General features: G+C 36.1%; 1 protein-coding gene across 4 annotated transcripts in view; it reads left to right on the top strand.

Moving 5' to 3' along the window:
* Positions 1–12,581, top strand: part of LOC131149179 (uncharacterized) — a 49,347-nt gene extending 36,766 nt beyond the window's left edge. Inside the window, exons 7-11 of one of the 4 annotated variants that reach the window (XM_058099362.1) lie at positions 1,865–2,039; positions 7,420–7,503; positions 10,087–10,389; positions 11,239–12,086; positions 12,231–12,581. In XM_058099362.1, the coding sequence (XP_057955345.1) occupies positions 1,865–2,039; positions 7,420–7,503; positions 10,087–10,389; positions 11,239–12,086; positions 12,231–12,260 (1,440 nt within the window). In that variant the 3' untranslated portion in view covers positions 12,261–12,581. Of the gene's footprint in view, positions 1–1,864; positions 2,040–7,419; positions 7,504–10,086; positions 10,390–11,238 lie in introns of all 4 variants that reach the window. The other 3 variants (XM_058099364.1, XM_058099363.1, XM_058099365.1) reach the window with 3 other exon arrangements.
* Positions 12,582–20,364: the final 7,783 nt, after the last annotated feature.

Raw genomic sequence — 20,364 nt, 5'->3', positions numbered from 1 at the left:
ATTTTCCAATTATCATGCACAAGAAGATTTTCTAGTGAAGTGAATTTTGGAATATAATAGTTAAGTGAAAAATAATTGTAATAATTTTATTTTTATTGTTGTTTTTTTAATTTGTATCATTTTGTACTTTTATTTTTTTAATCATAATTTTTTTAGTTGTTATCTAATTCAAGGACAAAAATGAACAATTTTTTTTTAATCAAAATTTGGGTATGTTCTAGTTTCAAAAATATTAACCGAATAGGTTAGTTTCTGATTTTTGGTTTTGTAGTTTTCATTGTAGGGGCTGGGCCTTGGATCAATGATAAGGTTGCTCCTTGGTGACTAATTGTCATGGGTTCGAGTCCAAGGAAACAACTTCTTTGCATAAAACAGGGGATAAAGTTGCGTACACTGGGGCGACTCTTTCCATACCCTTGCAAAACAGGGATCCTTGATGCCCCGGGATGCCCTATTATTTATAGTTTTCATTTTTATACTTTTTGACAGTGATGCCATGCGGCTCCTAGGTTTTCTGTTTTCATATAACATCATGAATACAATGTCTCCAATGTAGATTTCATTGAAATGGTATTACTGACAACAAATTATAGTAAATATTCTATGAAGTCCACCAAGATTCAGTTTGTCAATAATCTGATCATTATTGCATAAAAATGACATGAGTTATTGAATTTGGATTATATATATATATATATATATTTTCGTCCATATCATTTCATATGTGACTCACACTTGCAATTTAAAGATTCTATGTGTTGCTATTTTGGCTTGCTGGTAAGAGAGGATCAGGTTCATGACATAATGTTATTAAAACATGGGCATTGCCAGTGTAACATAAGATTGTGGAGTATTTTGGATAATACCATTTTTTATGTTTCATATATTAAGTTCAAAAATAATTACAATGCTTTTCCACCCATATTTTTATGCTCTGTGACCTTTTGGACTTGTAAACCACTTCCTGCAACAAACTTTTTTTAAACCATCCTTTTCTAAGTAGTGTACTTGTTGTCTCTCTTAGTGGAATAATTGTTAATAGAGAATGTGTGGAGGGATGTGCAATGGTAAATTTTAATTGCTTTACTATTTCTTTAAATAATAATATATTTTAATATCATTGTCATCTTAGTATAAATTGTTTAATATGTTTAACAAAGGATTTGTGAAAATATGTTAAAGTGTTGCACCAGATATTAACTGAGATTATTTTCCCTGGCTGAAAAAATCTTCTAAGATATCTCTGACTGAGATTATTTTTAGAGCTTCATTTTTCCACTCTCTTATGCTTAGTATTTATGACATTTTCACACTTGTGTTCGGTAGTTGCCAGAAAATAAAAAAAAATCTGATCTCTATGATAAGTATAGCTGATCTCACTTGGTAGGATTTAAGGTTTGGTGGTTCTATTTTATCCATTATACAGGAAATAGGGAAAATGAAAATTTTTAATATGCTAACAGAAACAGTGGCAACAACAACTGAGCCTTAAGTACCAGTTAGTAGGGTGGGCTAATTGGGTACGGTTCATATTGCATATATTTGACTAGTTTTACACTGGTTGTTGGCTACCTAATGCAAACCTCCTCCTGAACTCAGCTTGGTTTTGGTTGCGTAGGAATGTTAAGGTACTAAGCACAAATTTGACAAAGTTCATAAAATGCTAACCAATTTTTTCCAGAGGTCATTTTTTGGAAAACTGAAAATAAAGAAAAAGATTTCATGGCTCAATCACTAAAAAAGGATTGTAATGATGTGCTTGCTCATGCCCAATTTCCTGTTGTGTATCTTATGACTTGTGGTTTCTCCACTTGAAAGATGGTTCTTATAATGCTGGAGAGGTATCTGATGTTGATATGTGCAGGCACTTGATTGGTTGAAATCTAACTATTGGGAGGCCCAAAGGAAGTCAATTTTGTTTCAGAGCAAAGGGACTTCCAACATCAGAAAAAAAGTCAATTGTAGACTGCATGAACTGGCTTTATGTTTGAAATTCAGGAAGTCCATCCAGTTACCTTCTTCATTAGTTAAGGGAAAACGTAAGTACAAATTTTTCTTTCTTCTCTCTAATTTAGGTTTCCTTGGTTAAGTTGATATGATAGTGCTATAAATTCATTTTGGTCTTTTAAGTTATTTGATTTGTCTATAGATATTCATCTATTGATATTGTATAAATGTTTTTGGGTTAAGTGTTGAATTGCAAATTGGAATCCGAGGAGGATCCAAGTTTGAATGAAACCACTCAAGTGTTAAGACACCACAAAACATGCTCCGCAAAATCTACCGAATCAGAACTGTACAGAAAAACCTCTCATCCAAAAATTAAGACAGAACCCCTTCCCTTTCCATTTCTTTGAAAAGTTTCCACTACTTCAAAAGCTCTTACGTTCTCTGAATATTCTGGAATGGTATCCAAAGGTCATTTATCTTTTTTTTATTGCTCATGGAGTCTGTAAGACGGCAGTTCTTTCCCCAGATATTATGCTGCCACCCCGTCCAATTCTCCCAGAAGCATAAACCAGAATCCAAAGAGTCTTCACCATTTGCAGTCCTAGAGAAGATGATTAACTGTCTTCTTCTATACATGAAAAATACAGATTTGCTATGCATATGCCCATTTTTTTCAGAGTATCTGCGGTAGGAGTTTTTCCCCTTTCCAAGTGAAGAAGCCACCTTGATTGGACTCTCATTTTTCAGAACTTCTGAGGAAAATCTGTTGGCCCAATCTTTCCCTTTTAGACAGCCAGAAATAAAAAAAACTTGACAGGAAATCTCTCATTGTTGGAGGGCCCACCGAGCCCTTTCCTGCATCTTCCCCTTACCCCACTTTCTTGGGAAGCTTCACAAGACATATCCTGTGCTACTTCCCAAGAAGAGCCCTCTTCATCACATGAAGATCATGTACACGTAATTTTTTTGACCAATTTATACTTTAAAACACCATCTCCACTGCTCCAAAGGATAAATTTTTTATCTTCTATTCAATGCACATAAGACTCGAATATAGGATGCAGCATGTGGTGGCAAAAAATCCCTTTCCCCTACCATATGGGGCATTGGCATGTGCTTGTAGACTTTAGAAGGCATTTGGAACCTTGTGTACTGGGAAAAGAAATTTGATGATTCATGTGGCTTTATGCAATTATGCTCTATGTATGAGTCATATGACGACATGTGCATTCAATGATAGCATGGTGACTACTTGTCAAAAACCTAAAGAGAAAGATTCTTGGCCTTTTGCAAGTTTTAGCTTCTATTATTTTGCTATCCTTCACCTGTAAATGTACCTTGTATCTTCATTCATTGTATAGCTTTCTTTTGCCAATATTCACAATCTTTTATCAATATCCTTAAAAGAGATTTTTTTTTTGGCAGTTCATTGATCATTGGATCCTTTTACATTCTTCCATATAATCTTTTAAAATTTTTGATCTATTTCAAATGATTGGCCTATTATGTGACTGCTCTACTTTCTATTTTCTGAAGACATTTGTTGAAATGTTACCAAGTGGTGCTTCCTTCTTGGATCTTGATTTGAAGAATCTCTCTTTCTCTCACACTTAGAGATACTCACAAAGTTTGGAGGATAAGGCATCCTCCTAAACCCAGATAAAAACTGTCATGCCTGGACCCACCCCATCCGGGTGGGTCCCAATTAACTGGGTCAGGCTGGACTACAGGAAAAATTTGAACTTTCAAGCCTGAGACAGATATTAGTAGCCAGAAGACATACTCTGAAAATAACAAAATGAGAAGCTAAATAAGAGAAAAATCCAGTTATAACACTTTTGTGGTACTGTCCAAAAGTCAGTAAAGGTTCCAACTAAACTAATTTAAAGAGTATAAAAAAATCAAAATGTTCAATGACAGTAACCCACTAGTACTGGGTGAGGCTAAAAGTAGTGCATCTCAACCCCTCTACCGGTGTCGGGAGTGGAAGGATAACGATTCAAACAACTTGATCCCTCTATCGTTGGCTGTCATTGGGTGTACGCCATGAAGGTTAATTTTGATGGTTGTCTTGCTCGTCAGAAGGCCTGCCTTGTTGCTAAAGATATACTCAAGTGTACAATTTGGTTATTCTAGTCCTTGTATGGTGTGCAGCAATCTTTCAGAGCATGGTTTGGTAGGTTCAAGGCTGTTGTGCTTGAGTTTGGCCTCTTGCTGTTTGTGTTATGTAGATGCCATTGTGAGTATTGGTAATGATGATCAGTGTATCTGGAGTCTGGCAATTTCTCTAGAAAAAGTTTTAGACTAAAGACTTTGGTCCATTAGAATACTTGCTGGATATAGGAGATCCAAATCTCGCATGGGGACTGTCTTGTTACGTAGGAAGAGTTCTAAATCTTTGAGAAGAAATTGGGCTTCTGGGATCCAAATCAACTAATCTAGGTGTGGTTCTTAAGGAATGGTAATGATGGCTTGGGGAAGAGTGCTTAGAAAAGTGTTTGGCAAGGAAGCAATGGCTCTCATACAAAGTTATGTTGGGCAGATTGGAGAAACAATGGGTGAGGAATAAATTAAGAGAATAAATTGTTAGAATTGGTGTATTCCCAAGAGGGGGGGAGGTGAATTGGAATTTTAAACTTTTCTCCTAGGTCAAGTCAGAATTCAGTATGATTTGATAACCTAGGGTCTTTCTATACAATCTCAAAATGCGCAGATAGATATAAGAAACGTAAATTAAATCATGCGCTTTATTCAAACTATAACATACATATGCAAAAAATGTAAATTGCGGAAATGTAAAGAACACGCACAAAATGTTATTGGGTTTCGGGCAACTATGCCTACGTCCTCGCCTCTAGCTTGCAAGCCCGAGGATTCCACTAAAGGCTCACTTAACGGGTGGAGCGGCACCGATTACACTTAAGTCAATTCAAGGGGCTGATCTCAACCAACACGCCTTATCAATATGGCGCACCTAGCTTTCCTAACCGGGTTTAAGCCAGTCCGGGACTATCCAATAGGGCTAGTCCCCCTCTTCAGGCCCATGCTTGGAATACAACAAATGTGTAATACAATTTTTGAGTACACGGAAATATGCTTCTCACACTAAGCAGATATGTACTACAATATGCGCAAGTAATAATCAATCCACACTAATCATGTAAGAATTGTAAGCTCAGTGGTGTATATGTGCAATCCACACTCAATATAATGATTATACTTAGTCAAGCACAAGAGTGTTCAAGCAAGCTAATATTTGAAAACAAAGTATATGAAATCTCAATATCAGATAAGTGTTTCAAAGATGCTAGCAATATTGTTCAAACTAACTCAAAAATATTTTCTCAAATTGTATCAAGCATAAGAGTTGTTTGAAAACAAGCTTTATAAAATATTTTGCGCACAAAAGTAATTACTTAAGAAATCTTGCAAAGACAATGTAAAGATTCTCAAGGTAAAGAGTTTTCCCAGCACAAGATTTATCAGGTTAAATCCGTGGGAAGAACTCTAGCCAAACTCTCAACAAAAATCAAATAATACAAATATCAATGAGAGTATAGGGCTATTTAGAATGAAGCACTAATAATCTAAACACTCTCTATAGACTTGGATGATCAAAGAGAATGAAGTAGAGGAGTATTTGAGATAGTATTTGACAAAATAGGCTTTTTAAATTTGAGAGGATTTTTCGTTAATGATCTTGCTAATCTCATCCTAATTATTCCAAATGAGGGGTTATATATAGACTTCCCTAAAAATATAACCGTTCAGGACACATATAGAATTATTATAAATGTTTTAATACATTTTAATACAATTAACCCTGTTTAAATATTTTAACCATGGTAAAAATATTGGGACAACCCGAGAGTAGCGGTCGACCGAAGCAAGGTTCGATTCACCGACTTGTGCACGTTCGGTTGACCGGGTAAGAAATGAACTAGAAGTTCGGTTGACCGGTCAAAGAGGTTCTAAGGCGATTTTTCTTTTCTGCACGGTTCGGTCGACCGGGAGGATTTGAACTATGTAGTTCGGTCGACCAGAGCGTTGAGTACTCACACGTGGGAACTTGGTCGACCAAGTAGTTGGTTTACAATTTGAGCTCGGTCGACCGGATGGTTAAAGTGTTGACTTATAGGGAGTTCGGTCGACCAGGAGGAATATTCTGGCCATGGCTCGGTCGACCGGGTTGTGGTTAAATTGTTGACCCGGTCTTGGTTCGGTCGACCGGGTGGAGTTGTACTTGAGTAGTACGGTCGACCGAGCATGCATTTAAAGTGCATTTTGGTTCTGTTTAATCATGTGATTACCCATTCTATTTAACCAAATATATATATATGCATGTGTGGGTGTCTTAGGGTTATTCTAGGTCTTCTTTAGAACATCGAAAAAATCCGGTGTCGGTCGACCGAAAGGTGATCCCTAAGGTCTTTCTAAGGTTATTTGATTTTCAAGTGATGTGTAGGGACCTAAAGTCGTTCTATGGTCTTTGAACTTTGTAGTTCTACATGTATGATATACACCAATTATTACAAACCATTCCTACTTAAATATTACAGACCCAAATTAATATTAATATAAATTACAACAATGAATATTCAACTAGGATCTTCATTTTCCTCTGGGTCTTCGAGTGCCATCATATGATATTGCCAAGATAAACCTGCACATCAACTCGGCAGATATTAAATACCTGAATATAATCAGTAGTTCAATTCAATTTGACCAAATATAAATTAGGAAATTTGTATACTGCTAGGATATTTCATTAATAACAAATAAAACCCTAGAGTCTGCTAGCTTGTCAACTAATATGTACCGTTACAAAAATTTTATGAAAACAGAAAAAATTCTTGGAAAAGAAAAAAACTCCAAGACTGCCCAAAATTTAAAAAATTTCAAGTGCGTTGAACTTGAGTTGAGGTTGAGAGCTTCATTTGTTGATCTCTCTATTGTTGCACGCTACAAAACCTCAAACATACAGCATATTCATATTTCAATATTAAATGTATTTTAGTTTTCCTTGCTGAATACAAAACTGTCCTACCAAACTCTTATAAAATCCGAAAAATTAGAATGAGTACCTTTATATGTGTGTGTGTGTGTGTGTGTGAAAGAGTAAGATGAAGAATTTAAAATATGATCAGGTGTTGATATTGAGCTGATCTGCTTTGGTAAATAATTTTTTTTTTTGAATTTCGTTCTCATTTAAAGATATGTTTATAAGTAAAAAAATGACATTCTCTAACCTCTTTAGATTCTACATAAAAAATTTATTCTTTTTTATCACATTGGAGATTGTCTGTAAAGTGTGATGTTTGTATCAACTGCTGGCAATCCTCAAAGGCTCAGGCCTTGTTTCGATACTATATTCTTTTAGCCAAAAATTGTTTTATATGGTTTTGCATTCGCTGCTTCAACATTTTCTACTGTAGTGGAGTTGTTAATTTATTGACTTTCACTTTGTAGGTCCTAGGCGGAGTGAGCTGTTTTATGGGAGTAACAAGTTTTTCTCACTTGTTTCTGGCAAACTCAAACATTCAAAATGTGGAGGTAGGAGTTATTTATTTATTATTTCTTTTTCTATAAATGGAAGGGAAGGCAAAGACATTGAGGACAATGTGTTTCCTAATATAAACTAAACAAAAAAAGTAGTGAAACTCTAACTGAAGCAAAGCTGCTCAATTTGCTAATCAACCAAGGCAATCCATAAGCCCAGCTAGGTGGGATTAGCTACATGAATCCTTTTCCACTATTCCGCACAATGTTGGGTAATGTCCTGATAAATGTATCATTGTTAAATTATTTGACTATCTCATTCTTGTTATTTTAAGTCTACTCATAGACCTCCTAGTCCTGCTAGCATTTTTACTGGCTCACTCTGTGCATTATTTGGCCTGTCGCGCAAGGCTAAATCATCTCAGACCCCTCTCTTTTAGCTTATATTCTACGGGTGCTATGTGCAGTTTATCTTGTATGTGTTCCTTAATTTTTTTCTTTTATATACATTCATCCACCTTAGCTTTCTCGTTTGGCAACTTCTAGTTTTTGGATATGTTGTTTCTTAGTTTTCCAGCATTTTGATCTGTGTAGCATAGTTGACCTTGTAGCCGTCCCATGGAGTTTTCCTTTCTTCTACGATCATGCAACACACCCAAAGCATTTCTCCATTTTATCTGACCTGCCTTAACTCTGTATTTGCATAATAGATCCAAGGTAGTGAAATCCGACTGTGCTATTAATTTCTTGTTCACTAAGTTTGATTTTTTCTCCAATATCCTCCTATCATGATCTAAGTTACACTCCATATATTCTGTCGTATTTCTACTTATTTAAAGCCTCAAGATTCTAAAGCTTCTCTCCATAATTCTATTTTAGATTCAAATCTTCCTCTAGTCCATCAATCAGGACAAGGTCATCTGCAAACAACATACACTATGAACCTCAATTTGGATATTCTTAATAATTACCAACACTAAAGCTAAAAGATTAGGACTCAAACCCTTGATGACTATTGTGATTGGAAATTTTCTACTCCACCTGTAGATAGGGCTGTGTAGAATTCAGTTTGCACCGAAATAACTGGCCAAACTGAACTAGTTTGGTCTAGGTTCAGTTCCATAATTGATTTGGTTCGTTTCGGTGCTAATTCTTATACTGAAGAAAAATCGGTTCAGATTTCGGTTATATGTAAAAATTTTCAGTTGGGTCAGAAAATCGAATTCATAATGTTGTGTTTGTAGCCAAGATGGCTAGGCCCCTTGCAGTTTTGCTCGCACGGCAGTACCCAGCTCCTGCCCCAGCCCCAATCCACTTCAATGGCCCAATACCCAGTTACTCAGAGTTACGAGTACAAAAGGGCAGTGTCCTCCTCCCCTCTTCATCTTCAATACTGAATGGCTAAACCTCTAAACTCCATCTCCAAGAGCTGTGTGCGATGGTGCAGATGTGGCAGTGCGACTGCAGGGAAACTCACGAAGTCACAGGCCAAGCATCTTCTTCGTCTTTGGCTCTTCATCAACAGTAAAGCAGCTCCTACTTGGGTCATTGGCCTGCTGGCCACTGCAGTATTTCCCTCCTCAGCCTCACTGCTTCTCCAGTTCTCAACTCTATCTTCTTTCTGTTGATTCGTGAAGAGTCTGAAGACTGAGACTCACAGCCTCAAAGCATATATAATTGGATTAAACCTCATCAATTGTCAAAAGAGATTTTGTGGAACCTTTCACATGCGCATGGGTTGATCTTGGTGAGGCCATCACGCGGGTCTTACAAACATCCCAAAGTGATGCAACATAAACAATTATAAAAATTTGATTTATTGATTGCTTTCCTGTGGACTGTTCTCCATTACTGTCATTCAGTTTGGTGCAAAAATGAATAGTTCAATTGTTTCATGAAAGTTGGTTCAGTCAGTTTTTTGGGAATTTCAGAGGTTTTGGTTATAATACAAATTTTGTTTGTTCTGGTTCACCCACCTATAAATTGAAAAAATTTCAGTTCCTTGATTTTTGCCACCGAACCAACCGATTGCACAGCCCTACTTGTAGAGTCTTAACACTATTCATTGCTTTATTGTACATACCCTTAGCGACATCAATATACTTACTACATACCTTTTTTTTTTTAGAACCATAAAATTTTCCTATGTACCCTATCATAGGCTTTCTCTAAGTCAACCATATACAAATTCCTTTTAATATTAATAGATATATAGCTTTTATAGTTTAGTGTAAGACCAAATTGATTTTCTCATAAACGAAGGCCGTTGTTTCTAACCTTAATCTTTGTTATCCTGAAGTTTCATTTTTTGACTTATAAGTTCAATGCTATGATAGTTATTACATCCCCTTTATTTTGTACATGGGTATTAAAGTGCATTTCCTCCATTTGTTCGACATTTTCTTAGTTCTTATTATTTTGTTCAACTAAACTAATTAGCGAACTAAATAATTTCATGTCGTCTAGGCGTTTCCAGTTGGGATGTCATATGGTCCTATAGCCTTTCCATTTTTCAGCTTCTTTAATACAAACTTAACTTCATTAATTCTAATTTTGCAGACAAATCTCAAATTTTTAGCCTTTTCCTTGTTTGGCAATTCTAAGTTTATGCCTTCTATTTGTTAATGGATTTTTCAGGTTCTAAGAAGCAGATTTCAAGGATTGTCAAAAATCTCGTTGGATTATATTCTTCTTCCTCTTCAGAAGTAGTATCCTTGCTATTGGAGTTCTTAATAAAGTCAATGAATTCCTCGGACTCAGTTGATCTCCCAAATAATTCTCAAATTGGTGAAAATACAGAATTTTTGCAAACTTCGTTTGATGACTGGAAGCTTGTAATTACTAAACTCTCAAGCAAGGAACCAAAATTGCTTTTGAGCCTCATCAGTGCAGTCCTTGATCTTGCTGCTAAAACTTGTGGAGTCGTGAAAAATGAAATTTGTAAGTGACAGTTCCTTTATTTTATTTTATTTTTTAAATTTTTTTAGGGCCTTAAAATAATATTTAGCCTTGTCTTTTGTTTTAGAATAGATTCTACCATCTGGCATTTTGCTGCAGTTAATTGTTTACAGGGAGGGATCTATTGTGTTGGAAGTTCAAAAGAACTGTAATTTTTAATCTTCTAGAGGATATTGGAAGAAGATCAATTTATAGGCTTCCTGAAATTATCAAAATTTGGAAGGACATAGGGCTGGCGCATATTCGAGTTACTATGGTTTCTGTTTTATCTATTTTCCGAAAATTTCACCATCCTTTAGATCATGAATGTGTCTTGATTGGTTTGAACTTGAGGAGCAACTTATGCCCTTCTCAGTATGCTCATGCCTAGGACCTTGGAAGTTCATGTGATGGAGTTGGCAATCCTTGAACCAGGCATGTCAAACTGGCTAAAATAAATAGTCCCTGGCAGTGACAAGCTCCTTTCTTGTTATGCCACTATTCATGTGTCAGCTGCAAGAGTATACTAATGTTAAGAATCCCCACCCTTCAATCCCTGCTAATGCCTCTTTATGTCTGAAAAAATTTACGTCAACCAAGCTTGCTGTTGTCAACCCTGGCCTGTCAACATGCCTTAAATAATGGTTTAGATTTGGACTTGGAAATGAAAGTCAAGCTAAACGTGTTATGTTATCTGCTTAATTTTATTTGGGATGAGGTTGGTTGATGGGGCCCTGATAAGTTATTGCTAGGTTCTGTGATCTTGTCTTTCTGAAGTTAAATCATGTATGTTGTGCTTATCTTTTTTTTTTTTTTTTTTTGAAATTTTAAATTTATGGTGGATGTTCTTAGGGGGACGATATCTTACATCGCCAGAGAAAAGAGCTGATACATCACCAGAGAAAATAGCTGATATGTGCCAAGTTGAGAACCTTTCTTCTCTGTTTGCATGGTTAATAAAATATCTTTGGGCTTTTGACAGCAAAAGTGCAGCGGCTGAAAGTGAAGGTTTTGCAGCAGGGGTACGTCTACCAAAAGAAACTCTCAGAGAGTTTCTCCGGAAATGCCTTATGCTATTGGCTCCTGGAAATGACCAGCTCATGGGTTCTGTCCTGCTTCTTGCACGCATGATAGGAAGTAACTCTCTGGTAGAGAAACTGAGCAAACTCTCCGTGCTTGGTTTGTTTACTCCTGATTTTAGTGAAGAAAACCATTTGTTCTCGAGTCATGATAAGTTTATCAGCCAGCAAGAGGATTCTCTGTGTCAAGCAGCTGAGAAGCTAGAGTTTGTGAAACGTCATGTGAAGGTTGGAACTGTGAAGACAAACAATGCTGATGTGGGGGAAAAGAAAATTTGGGCTGTCGCAAAATCTTGGAACCCATGTCCAATAGGTATGCTGCCTTCTCCTGTTAGTTCTTCTGGCTGTGATCCTGTTCTTGACTGTGATCATAAAGCAGTTTTAGATCCATCAGAGAGGAAAGTGCAGGCGGAATCAATTCACTGTACTGGAAAAAGAGAAGCTAGTCGTGAAAATGAGCTAGTGGACAATAAGAGAGTGAAGAAGATGAGGGAGACCATTGGGGGTTGTGAATCAGATAGTGAAGATGTTATTCCTTTGGAAGCTGTCAACAGTCGATTGATGATTGATGGGTTCTGGAAGCAAGTTGGGAAGGAAGAACTGTCAGCGATTGAATCGGCTGTAAGAATTTTGGTGTAGGATTTTGCTTTTATTTGTCATGACCTTGAGTAGGATTTTGGTTTAATGTTTCAGTTATAGGACTGTTTACAATGGATTTTTGTACAATATTTTCGACAACTGATAGCCTGGTCTTCTTGATTATAGACTCGAGGGCTGCTTTGGCAGGCATGTTAGCGTCTGGACGGTGCATCCCTCACAAGAATGTCAGTATGCAATTTTCTCGTGGAAGATGAAGAGTGCAATAAAAATGTTGCGGCTCGTCTAGTTCGGTGGAATAACTATTTATTGGAATAAGATTAAATATAGTTTAAATTTTATGTATTAAGGAGATAATTATTTCTCTTATATTCTTAAATTTTCATCCAACTTGTAACAAAGAATAATTATTTTCTGTCTAGATTATGCTATAGATTTATTAAGCTTGTGTGGAACACAAATTTGTATGTAATCTGTGTATTTTGAAAATTGGAAATTAAATTATATGTATTTATAAAATTATTGTTTTGGTAATATTGAAATAATGTGAACTTTAAATGTGCATTTAAAATTCTTCAGTATCTTGAGACTTGAGACTTGAAAAACTAGCAATAGTAGTAGGAAGCTCAAGAAATAAAGTATGTATGTAAATGAAGGCATGTTTTATTTATTTATTTATTTTAACAAATTATAAAAAAATATTATTCTGTTTTTTTTGTTACAGAAAATAAATTCTTGTTTTTATTTCTAAATTTACAAATAATTATAGAAGCATTATCTTATTTTCAAAATATATATAGGAAATTGATAATTCAAAAAGCAGGGAGAAAAGACATTTCCACTCCTATGCAAAAATCCGAAGATACATCCAAAGCATTTTAGGAAAAAGAAATGAGGAAGTCACCAGTTGTAATCATATTTTCCTTTTAAGACTTTGTCAAATTCATTTAAAGCAATGAGGATAGGACCCTCCTTAGTTAAATGGTTAGAAAAGAGGAAATAAAAGCTACAATTTTCTCCTTCTCTGACAATAAACCCTCTCATCCAAATGGCTTCAACGCCAAGTTCTTCAAATGCTATGGTATATCACAAGGGAGGATGTATAATACTGTGTAATTCAATCCTTCTTTCAACTCAAGTAGGTTAACAACTCCAAGCCTTCATATCCAAACGCAAATATGTAACCTATACTAGAGATTCAAACCAATAGTTTATTGTAACTTTCTTAACAAATGTATTTTCAAAATCCTGATAAATAGACTATAAAAATGCCTCCGCTCCTTCGTAAGCCCAAACCAAACTACCTTCACCAAGGGGAGCTTGTGACCTACGAACTAATGCACAACTACCTTTTGAGCTCCTCTAACACAAGAGTTTCACACGAAGCAAACTTAATGAAGGCTTTTGATTATGTACATTGGGATTTTGTACTCTAGATTCTACAAGCAGCACCTTGGAAAATGTCATCCTATGGGTCAAAGAATGTATAACAACCCTGAGCTTCTTCATCAAAGTCAATGGATCAATTGAGGGTTTCTTCAAAGGACAAAAAGACTTGAGACAAGGGATTCATTCTCCCAGTTCTTGTTTGTAATGATCATGGGAGTCGTCACTAGAATCTTGTGGTAGGTTACTGCTAAAGGTAAATTGTCTTTTCATCCTAAACGTAGCAAGTTCAAACTAACGAACCTATGCTTTGTAGATGATTTACTGATCTTTGCTAAGGTTGACCTTAAATTAGCCATCAATATAAAGTATGTCCTAAGATCTTTCTATACGTTATCTAGCTTGAAACACAACCCACAAAAATTTGAAATTTTTACCTTGGGATGTGTCTTGAAAACCCTAGATCTTAGACATTCTAGGTAATCCTTTGGGAATTCTATCAGTGAGATACCTCGACCTAACCTTAGAAGCCAAGAAAATTAGCAAAGCAAATTGTGATAAACTAATAAAAAAGATATCTACAAGAAGACTTTGATAAACTAATAGAAAAGATATCTACTAGAATATATTCTTGGACACACAAATATCTATCATATGGAGGTAGACTCCAACTAATAAAGTCTATGTTGCAGTCTATGTATATACTAGCTTCAACTCTTTTCTCAACAAAGTTAGTAATTCATGAGATAGAGGAAAGATTGAAATCCTTTTTTTGAAAAGGAAATAATTTGAACACACAAGGATGTAAAGTCAAAAGAAAAAACATTGCACACCCAAAGAAGGAGGGCTTGGCTATTAACACTCTAATAGAATACATTGATCTAAATATCGACCATAAAGTTTATATGACACCTCTACACTTTAAATACTTTCCTATGTGTTATTTGCGTTCACACCCACAAACTCAAAGGAAAGAACTAATGGGCAATAAAAATACCCTCTACAATCACTTTGATCTAGCCTATCATGCTACGCAAATAGTACAAAAAATAGCACTAACATTCCAATTTGATGAAAAGAAATTACCAAATATGAGCGTAATGGAAGCAAACAAGTCATTTGAGATTCTCTTAATAGATTGGACCAAAATCTAATTCCTAAGGATCTAGAATATGAAATTTGTGGCAACCTTTCATAACTTGCAAAAGATGTCCTTTTAAGTGACGAAAGTATTAGGACGAACCGAAAATCGTCACTGATAGTCACTAATATTTAATCCATTAGTGACGAACCTCATATTCGTCACTAATAATGCATTATTAGTGACGGTTTCCGGTTCATTAACACTTTCGTCACTAAACGTAGGTTTTCCCGCTCTAATGATCGCGTGAAAATATTAGTAATGATTTTTCAGATAGTAGTGAGAGTCTATTATTACTAACAGTTGTAGACCGTTACTAATAGTGGTTTTTTAGTGACAGTTTTAAAAAACGGTTACTAAAAAATTCCCCAAAGATTCCCCTGCTCCCTAGCCTCATCCCAAATCCCTATTCTCTCTATCGCGCTACCATCCCGTATCCCCACCTGCTGGTGCGTGCGATTTGTCGGGGAGCCACCGCTTGGTTGCTGCCGGCTAATTGTTTGCAGCCTACGACAACTATAGTTGGTATCGCTTACCACTACTTGCCACAACTAGTTGTCACCTGTTGCATCCCTAGTGTGTCGTGAGCTAGCTGCCGCTTGATAAGTGTTGTATGTCACTTTGACTGAACCATTATAGAATTATGTTATGTTCTTATTTCCTTGTTTTCTTGCTTGGCTGATTCTAAGTGTGGATCCATGTTCTATATGCACAACAATTTTGATCTTTAAGCATGATACACTACAGAAAAAGGTATTTGTAGTGACAAAATTATTAGTGACGGAGCAAAATTCGTCACTAATAATGGGCCATATGTGATGAAAATTAAATTCGTCACTAATAGTTAACGTATTAGCGACAAAAAAAATAACCATCACTAATCATCCATTATTAGTGACGAAAATGAAATCGTCACTAATACTAGATTTCCTGCTCAAGCTATTGCGAGAAAATATTAGCAATGCTTTTTTGGGTATTAATAACGAACATTTTCATCACTAATAGTGGACTATTAGTGAGGGTTTTTGAAACCGTCACTAAAACCCATGCCTAGAAAACCCCATTTCTTCCTTCGTTTCTTCGCGCTGAAATCCTCAAAATCATCAAAATCCCCAATATTCCCTCTCGATCACCCAATTTGCCTCCTCCCTCATAGAATCCCCTCCATCCCCAGTCTCCAGAGTTCGCTGTGTCCGTGTGCGAGTCGCCGGAGGGAGAGGAGTCGTGGGAATCCGCCGCAATACACCACCGGCTACAAGGTATTCTTCTTCTTCCTCCTCCTCCTCCTCCCCTTCTCACAGAATCCTCTCCTTCCCCAATCGCTGGAGTCCCCTCGGCCCTTTGCGCAGAAATCCCCAAATCTCCCATTTTTCCTTTCTCTCCTCCCTGCACAACCCCAACGCAAGCTACTTGCCATGTGTGAGGGGCCGAAGCTGAGGAGTTGCCGGAGTTTGCCACTACAACCCACCGCCACCTGCAAGGTTCTTCCTCCTCCTCCTCTTCATCCTACTTATGGTTTGGTGCTATTTGTATGCGTTTTTACAGCTATTGATAACATTTTTGCAATTTTTTGCTGTTGTATTTTGCCTGTGCTGTTTATAAAATTTTAGGAATTGGCTGCAAGGAAATTTGGTATATCATTGTTATAGAAGGAAGAACAACTTCCATTTCATTTTAGCTAAACAAATTTTCTTCCATCAATCTACGAGGTAGATAGCTAGGTTCCATATGTAGGGCAACAAGACAATGTTGTGTTTCAATCTTCAATCTTCTAAATGATATGTAGCTATATATCTAGTAGCTCGTATGGTAGGTCAGTCACCAATACCACCATCATATTGGTGAGCATTTTGCTAGGGTTATGATAACCTACGTTAAGGTGAAGACACATGTGATGTCATTGTATAACATCACTTGTTTCTTCTTATCTCTTCTCTATATTTTAAAATATGAATGTTGGGATGAATTGTGAATTTGATCGATTTTATTATACAAATTATTGTGTTCTTATTTAGTGGTTGGTATATGTTATTTTTAATTGTGTTTTGAATATTGCAAAAATTATTTTCCCCATTTGGTAGTATTATATATTACTTTTAGGGGCATTTTGAGTCAAAATAATGAAACATTTATTTTGCCTCTTGAAATATTGAGGTTGGCAGATGTTTTAAGGAATACTAGATAAATTCCAATCGGTCTAGTTGGGGGTAGGGGAGGGAGGAGGGTTATAGGGTCTTGTCTGTCAGAATTGCTTAGCTTCTTCATGTTAAAAGAGAAAATATAAGGTGACATTCGCTGTGGTGGTTGTTGCTGTAGATACCTAACTTTCTCCAGATCTTATATAATGAAATAAGTATTTTTTTTTCAAAATTTAAAATCATTTAAAGCAATCCTTTAATCACTCAAAATTAGTTACAATAGTTTGTCCTTTCAAAAGAAAGCCCATTGTGGGTTGGGTTACACTAATAGCAATTGGCCCACAATAGGCTTAAATCATAATATAGTCCAAACAAAGGTTTTGCTGTTAGTTTGTGACGGAATTTGTAAAACTGGGGTAGCTACGGGTTGGTATCTTCTATTGGATAGAGTGAAAAAAAATTATATTTTGTTTGTCTTCATTCATTATATGCATGTGTTCATTGAAGCTTAGACCCATATAAGAATCATTACTATACATTCACGTCTTATTGTAAATGTGTGAAAAATCAATTAATATTCAATTGATTATTAGTCATACTATCTAGATTAATAATCAATGGAATATGTTAATTATTTGTTTCATTTACGATTAGTGATGTTTGTATTTCAACCATTCTTGAATTGTCTAATGTGTGGACAGTTTAGGAAGTTGTATTTATATTGTTATCATCGTTCACACTTTGTTCATCGTCCATACATATTTCGAGAGCGTCTCTACTTATGTTCTGTGGGTGCATAGTGGGGTGTCGTGACAATTTGTTAGTGATGAAAAACTAGTAACATGTTCACTTCCCCCATCTTGTGTACTTGGAGAACAATGGGGAGATGTTGCCAAAATTTAAAATGACTATGATCAAGGAATTTGAATGATTGACTGCAATGTAAAAGCACCATTCTTGAATGGGATATGATCCATAACTTTTAAATAGAAGGTGGTTGATTTTAGGATTCACGATGCATATCTCATAAACATTATGAGAATATAATCAACGTCATTCACTTGAACATGTTATATGCTAATTAATGAACATGGATAAGAGTTGGATGAAGGCTTGGGGTAGGTTTCTTCGAGAATACGTTAAAGGGGTACATGATTTCATAGAGTTCGCGTGTCCTCATGTTGACAAATCCAGTAGAATAAGGTATCCTTGCAAGAAATACCAAAAAATAGCATTTCGACAAATTGATTTGGTTGAAAAACATTTATTAGACAATGGAATGGACAATAGCTACACAAGATGGGTGTTTCACGGTGAAGGTTACATAGCTCTAAGTGATGAAAATGAAGATGAAGATGAGGGGGCCAATAGAGGAGGTGGTGATACACGTTTGGATAGGTTAATCGAAATGTTAGGTGACTTGCAAAGGGGGAATGTAGTGGACATGGAGGATGGCAATGTGTTATGTACTTGTCCTGAATCTACTTCAGTAGGTAGCATACCTTGCGATCCTAGTCAGTAAATCAACTCGGTAAATATTTTGCTAATCTTGTGAGGGATGCACGGGTGCCCCTATATCCAAATTGTAAAAAGTTCTCAAAATTGGAGTTCCTGATAAAGTTGCTTCATGCAATGACAATGCATGGTTTATCTTAGAGTGCATTCAACATGAATTTAAGGCTAATTAAGGTGACATTACGTGATGGTGAATCACTTCCAAGGAATTTTTATGAGGTGAAGACAAATGCGTGATTGACGAGCGCGAGTGTGATGGAGAAGGTGTTGGTTCTGTAGATTCTGCTAGGTTGAAGAGTTTGGGATTGATGAATATCTCGATTTCGATGCATTCTTCAATCTCAAACTCTTTGACCCAGCAGAATCCACATAATCAACACCTTCTCTATCACACTTGCGCTCGTTAGTCTCCACAACCTCCTCTTCCTCGCTACCAACATCACACACAGCCACAGACTTTGACTCAACCAACTTCTTATACACCTATTTCTCAGACCCACTACTAGATAAGAAAAACTCGTAGAAATGTAAAAATAGATAGAAACAATGAGGCAGAGTGCGATTTATGGTAATTGTTATTGCACCCTACTCTCTTACAATTTCATTCACTTCTCTTTGATTTAAGCATAATTTAAGCAATTTGTTTGTAAATCTATGTGTATAAAATTATGCGCTTAGAAGTGAACTTAGTAAAATTAGTTAATTTTAAGCACTCAGGTGTCCAAGTTAGGCATACGAGGTCTACACTGAGTGGGGTCAGTCCTTTCACATTTGTGACATTGAGCTGGACGTGTCAGAGCTGACGGTGCCCAAAAACTCCTCATTGGGAGCTTTTTACGCACTTAGAAGTAAAGTTAGAATACAAACTTAGAAAACTTAGTGGATTTAAGTACTCAAGTGTCCAAGTTGGGCATACGAGGTCCAAAACGAGTGGGGTCAGTCCCGACACGTCTGTGACATTGAGTTTGACGTGCCGAAGTTGACGGTGCCCAAAAACTCCTCGGGTACTTTTTATGCACTTAGAAGTAAAGTTAGAATACAAACAAACTTAGAAAACTTAGTGGATTTAAGCATTCAGGTGTTTAAGTTAGGCATATGAGGTCCAAATCGAGCGGGGTCATTCTTGACATGTCCGTGAGATTGAGCTGGACATGTCGGCGCTGACGGTACCCAAAAACTCCTACCCGATTGAAAATTATGCGCTTAGAAGCAAATTTAGCAATCTTAGTTGATTTAAGCACTTAGGTGTTCAAGTCGGGCATATGAGATAGCCACCGAGTGGGGTTAATTCCGACTGATCAAACTTAGTTATTTAAAATTGTAGCATTTTTTGTTTAACTATGTTTGATCATTCTTGCTATCAAATCATTTTTATTTATGTACGTACATATTTAAAGATTGTATACTAATTTTTTGTATAATTATTACTTTGTAAGGTCTGCGGTCTGTCACAAGAAGATGAGGATGATACCAAGCACTACAGTCGGATGCAATTATTATTATTTGAATAGATTATGTATATATGATGTTTCTAAACAATTTGTACACACACACACACATACACACACACAAACACACACACACACACACACACACACACTCACACACACACACACAAAACAATTTATGAAGTTTTCATTAATTGTGGTTCAATATTATGTGTGCAAAAATTTAATTTCAGATTTTTATAGGGATTAATGGGTGATTTTAAAAAAAATTAATTATTTTAAACTTTTAGTGATGGTTCTATAACCATCATAAAGAGTTGAGAAAGTGACTATTAGTGACGGTTATCGTCACTAATAGTATGACTTTTAGTGACAGTTTGGTAATCCATCACTAATAGTATGTCTTTAGTGGCGATTTGCAGCCAAGAAAATATGCCAATTATAGTGACGATCTTAGGCTTTTAGTGACAGAATGAAACCGTCATTAGTACTCCATTATCAGTGATGATTTCAAAAATCGTCACTAATAGTTAGTTGTCACCGCCGTTTTAGTCACCACTCCAAAACCATCACTAAGCCATCACTAACAAGTATTAGTGACGATTTTTTATTATTAATGACAGTTTGAAAGCGTCACTAAAGACTTTTTTTTGTAGTGATAATATTTGATTTTT

This window comes from Malania oleifera, chromosome 2 (genome assembly GCF_029873635.1).
Source record: "Malania oleifera isolate guangnan ecotype guangnan chromosome 2, ASM2987363v1, whole genome shotgun sequence".
Lineage (NCBI taxonomy): Eukaryota > Viridiplantae > Streptophyta > Magnoliopsida > Santalales > Ximeniaceae > Malania > Malania oleifera.
This window is presented reverse-complemented; position numbering and strand designations above follow the sequence as displayed.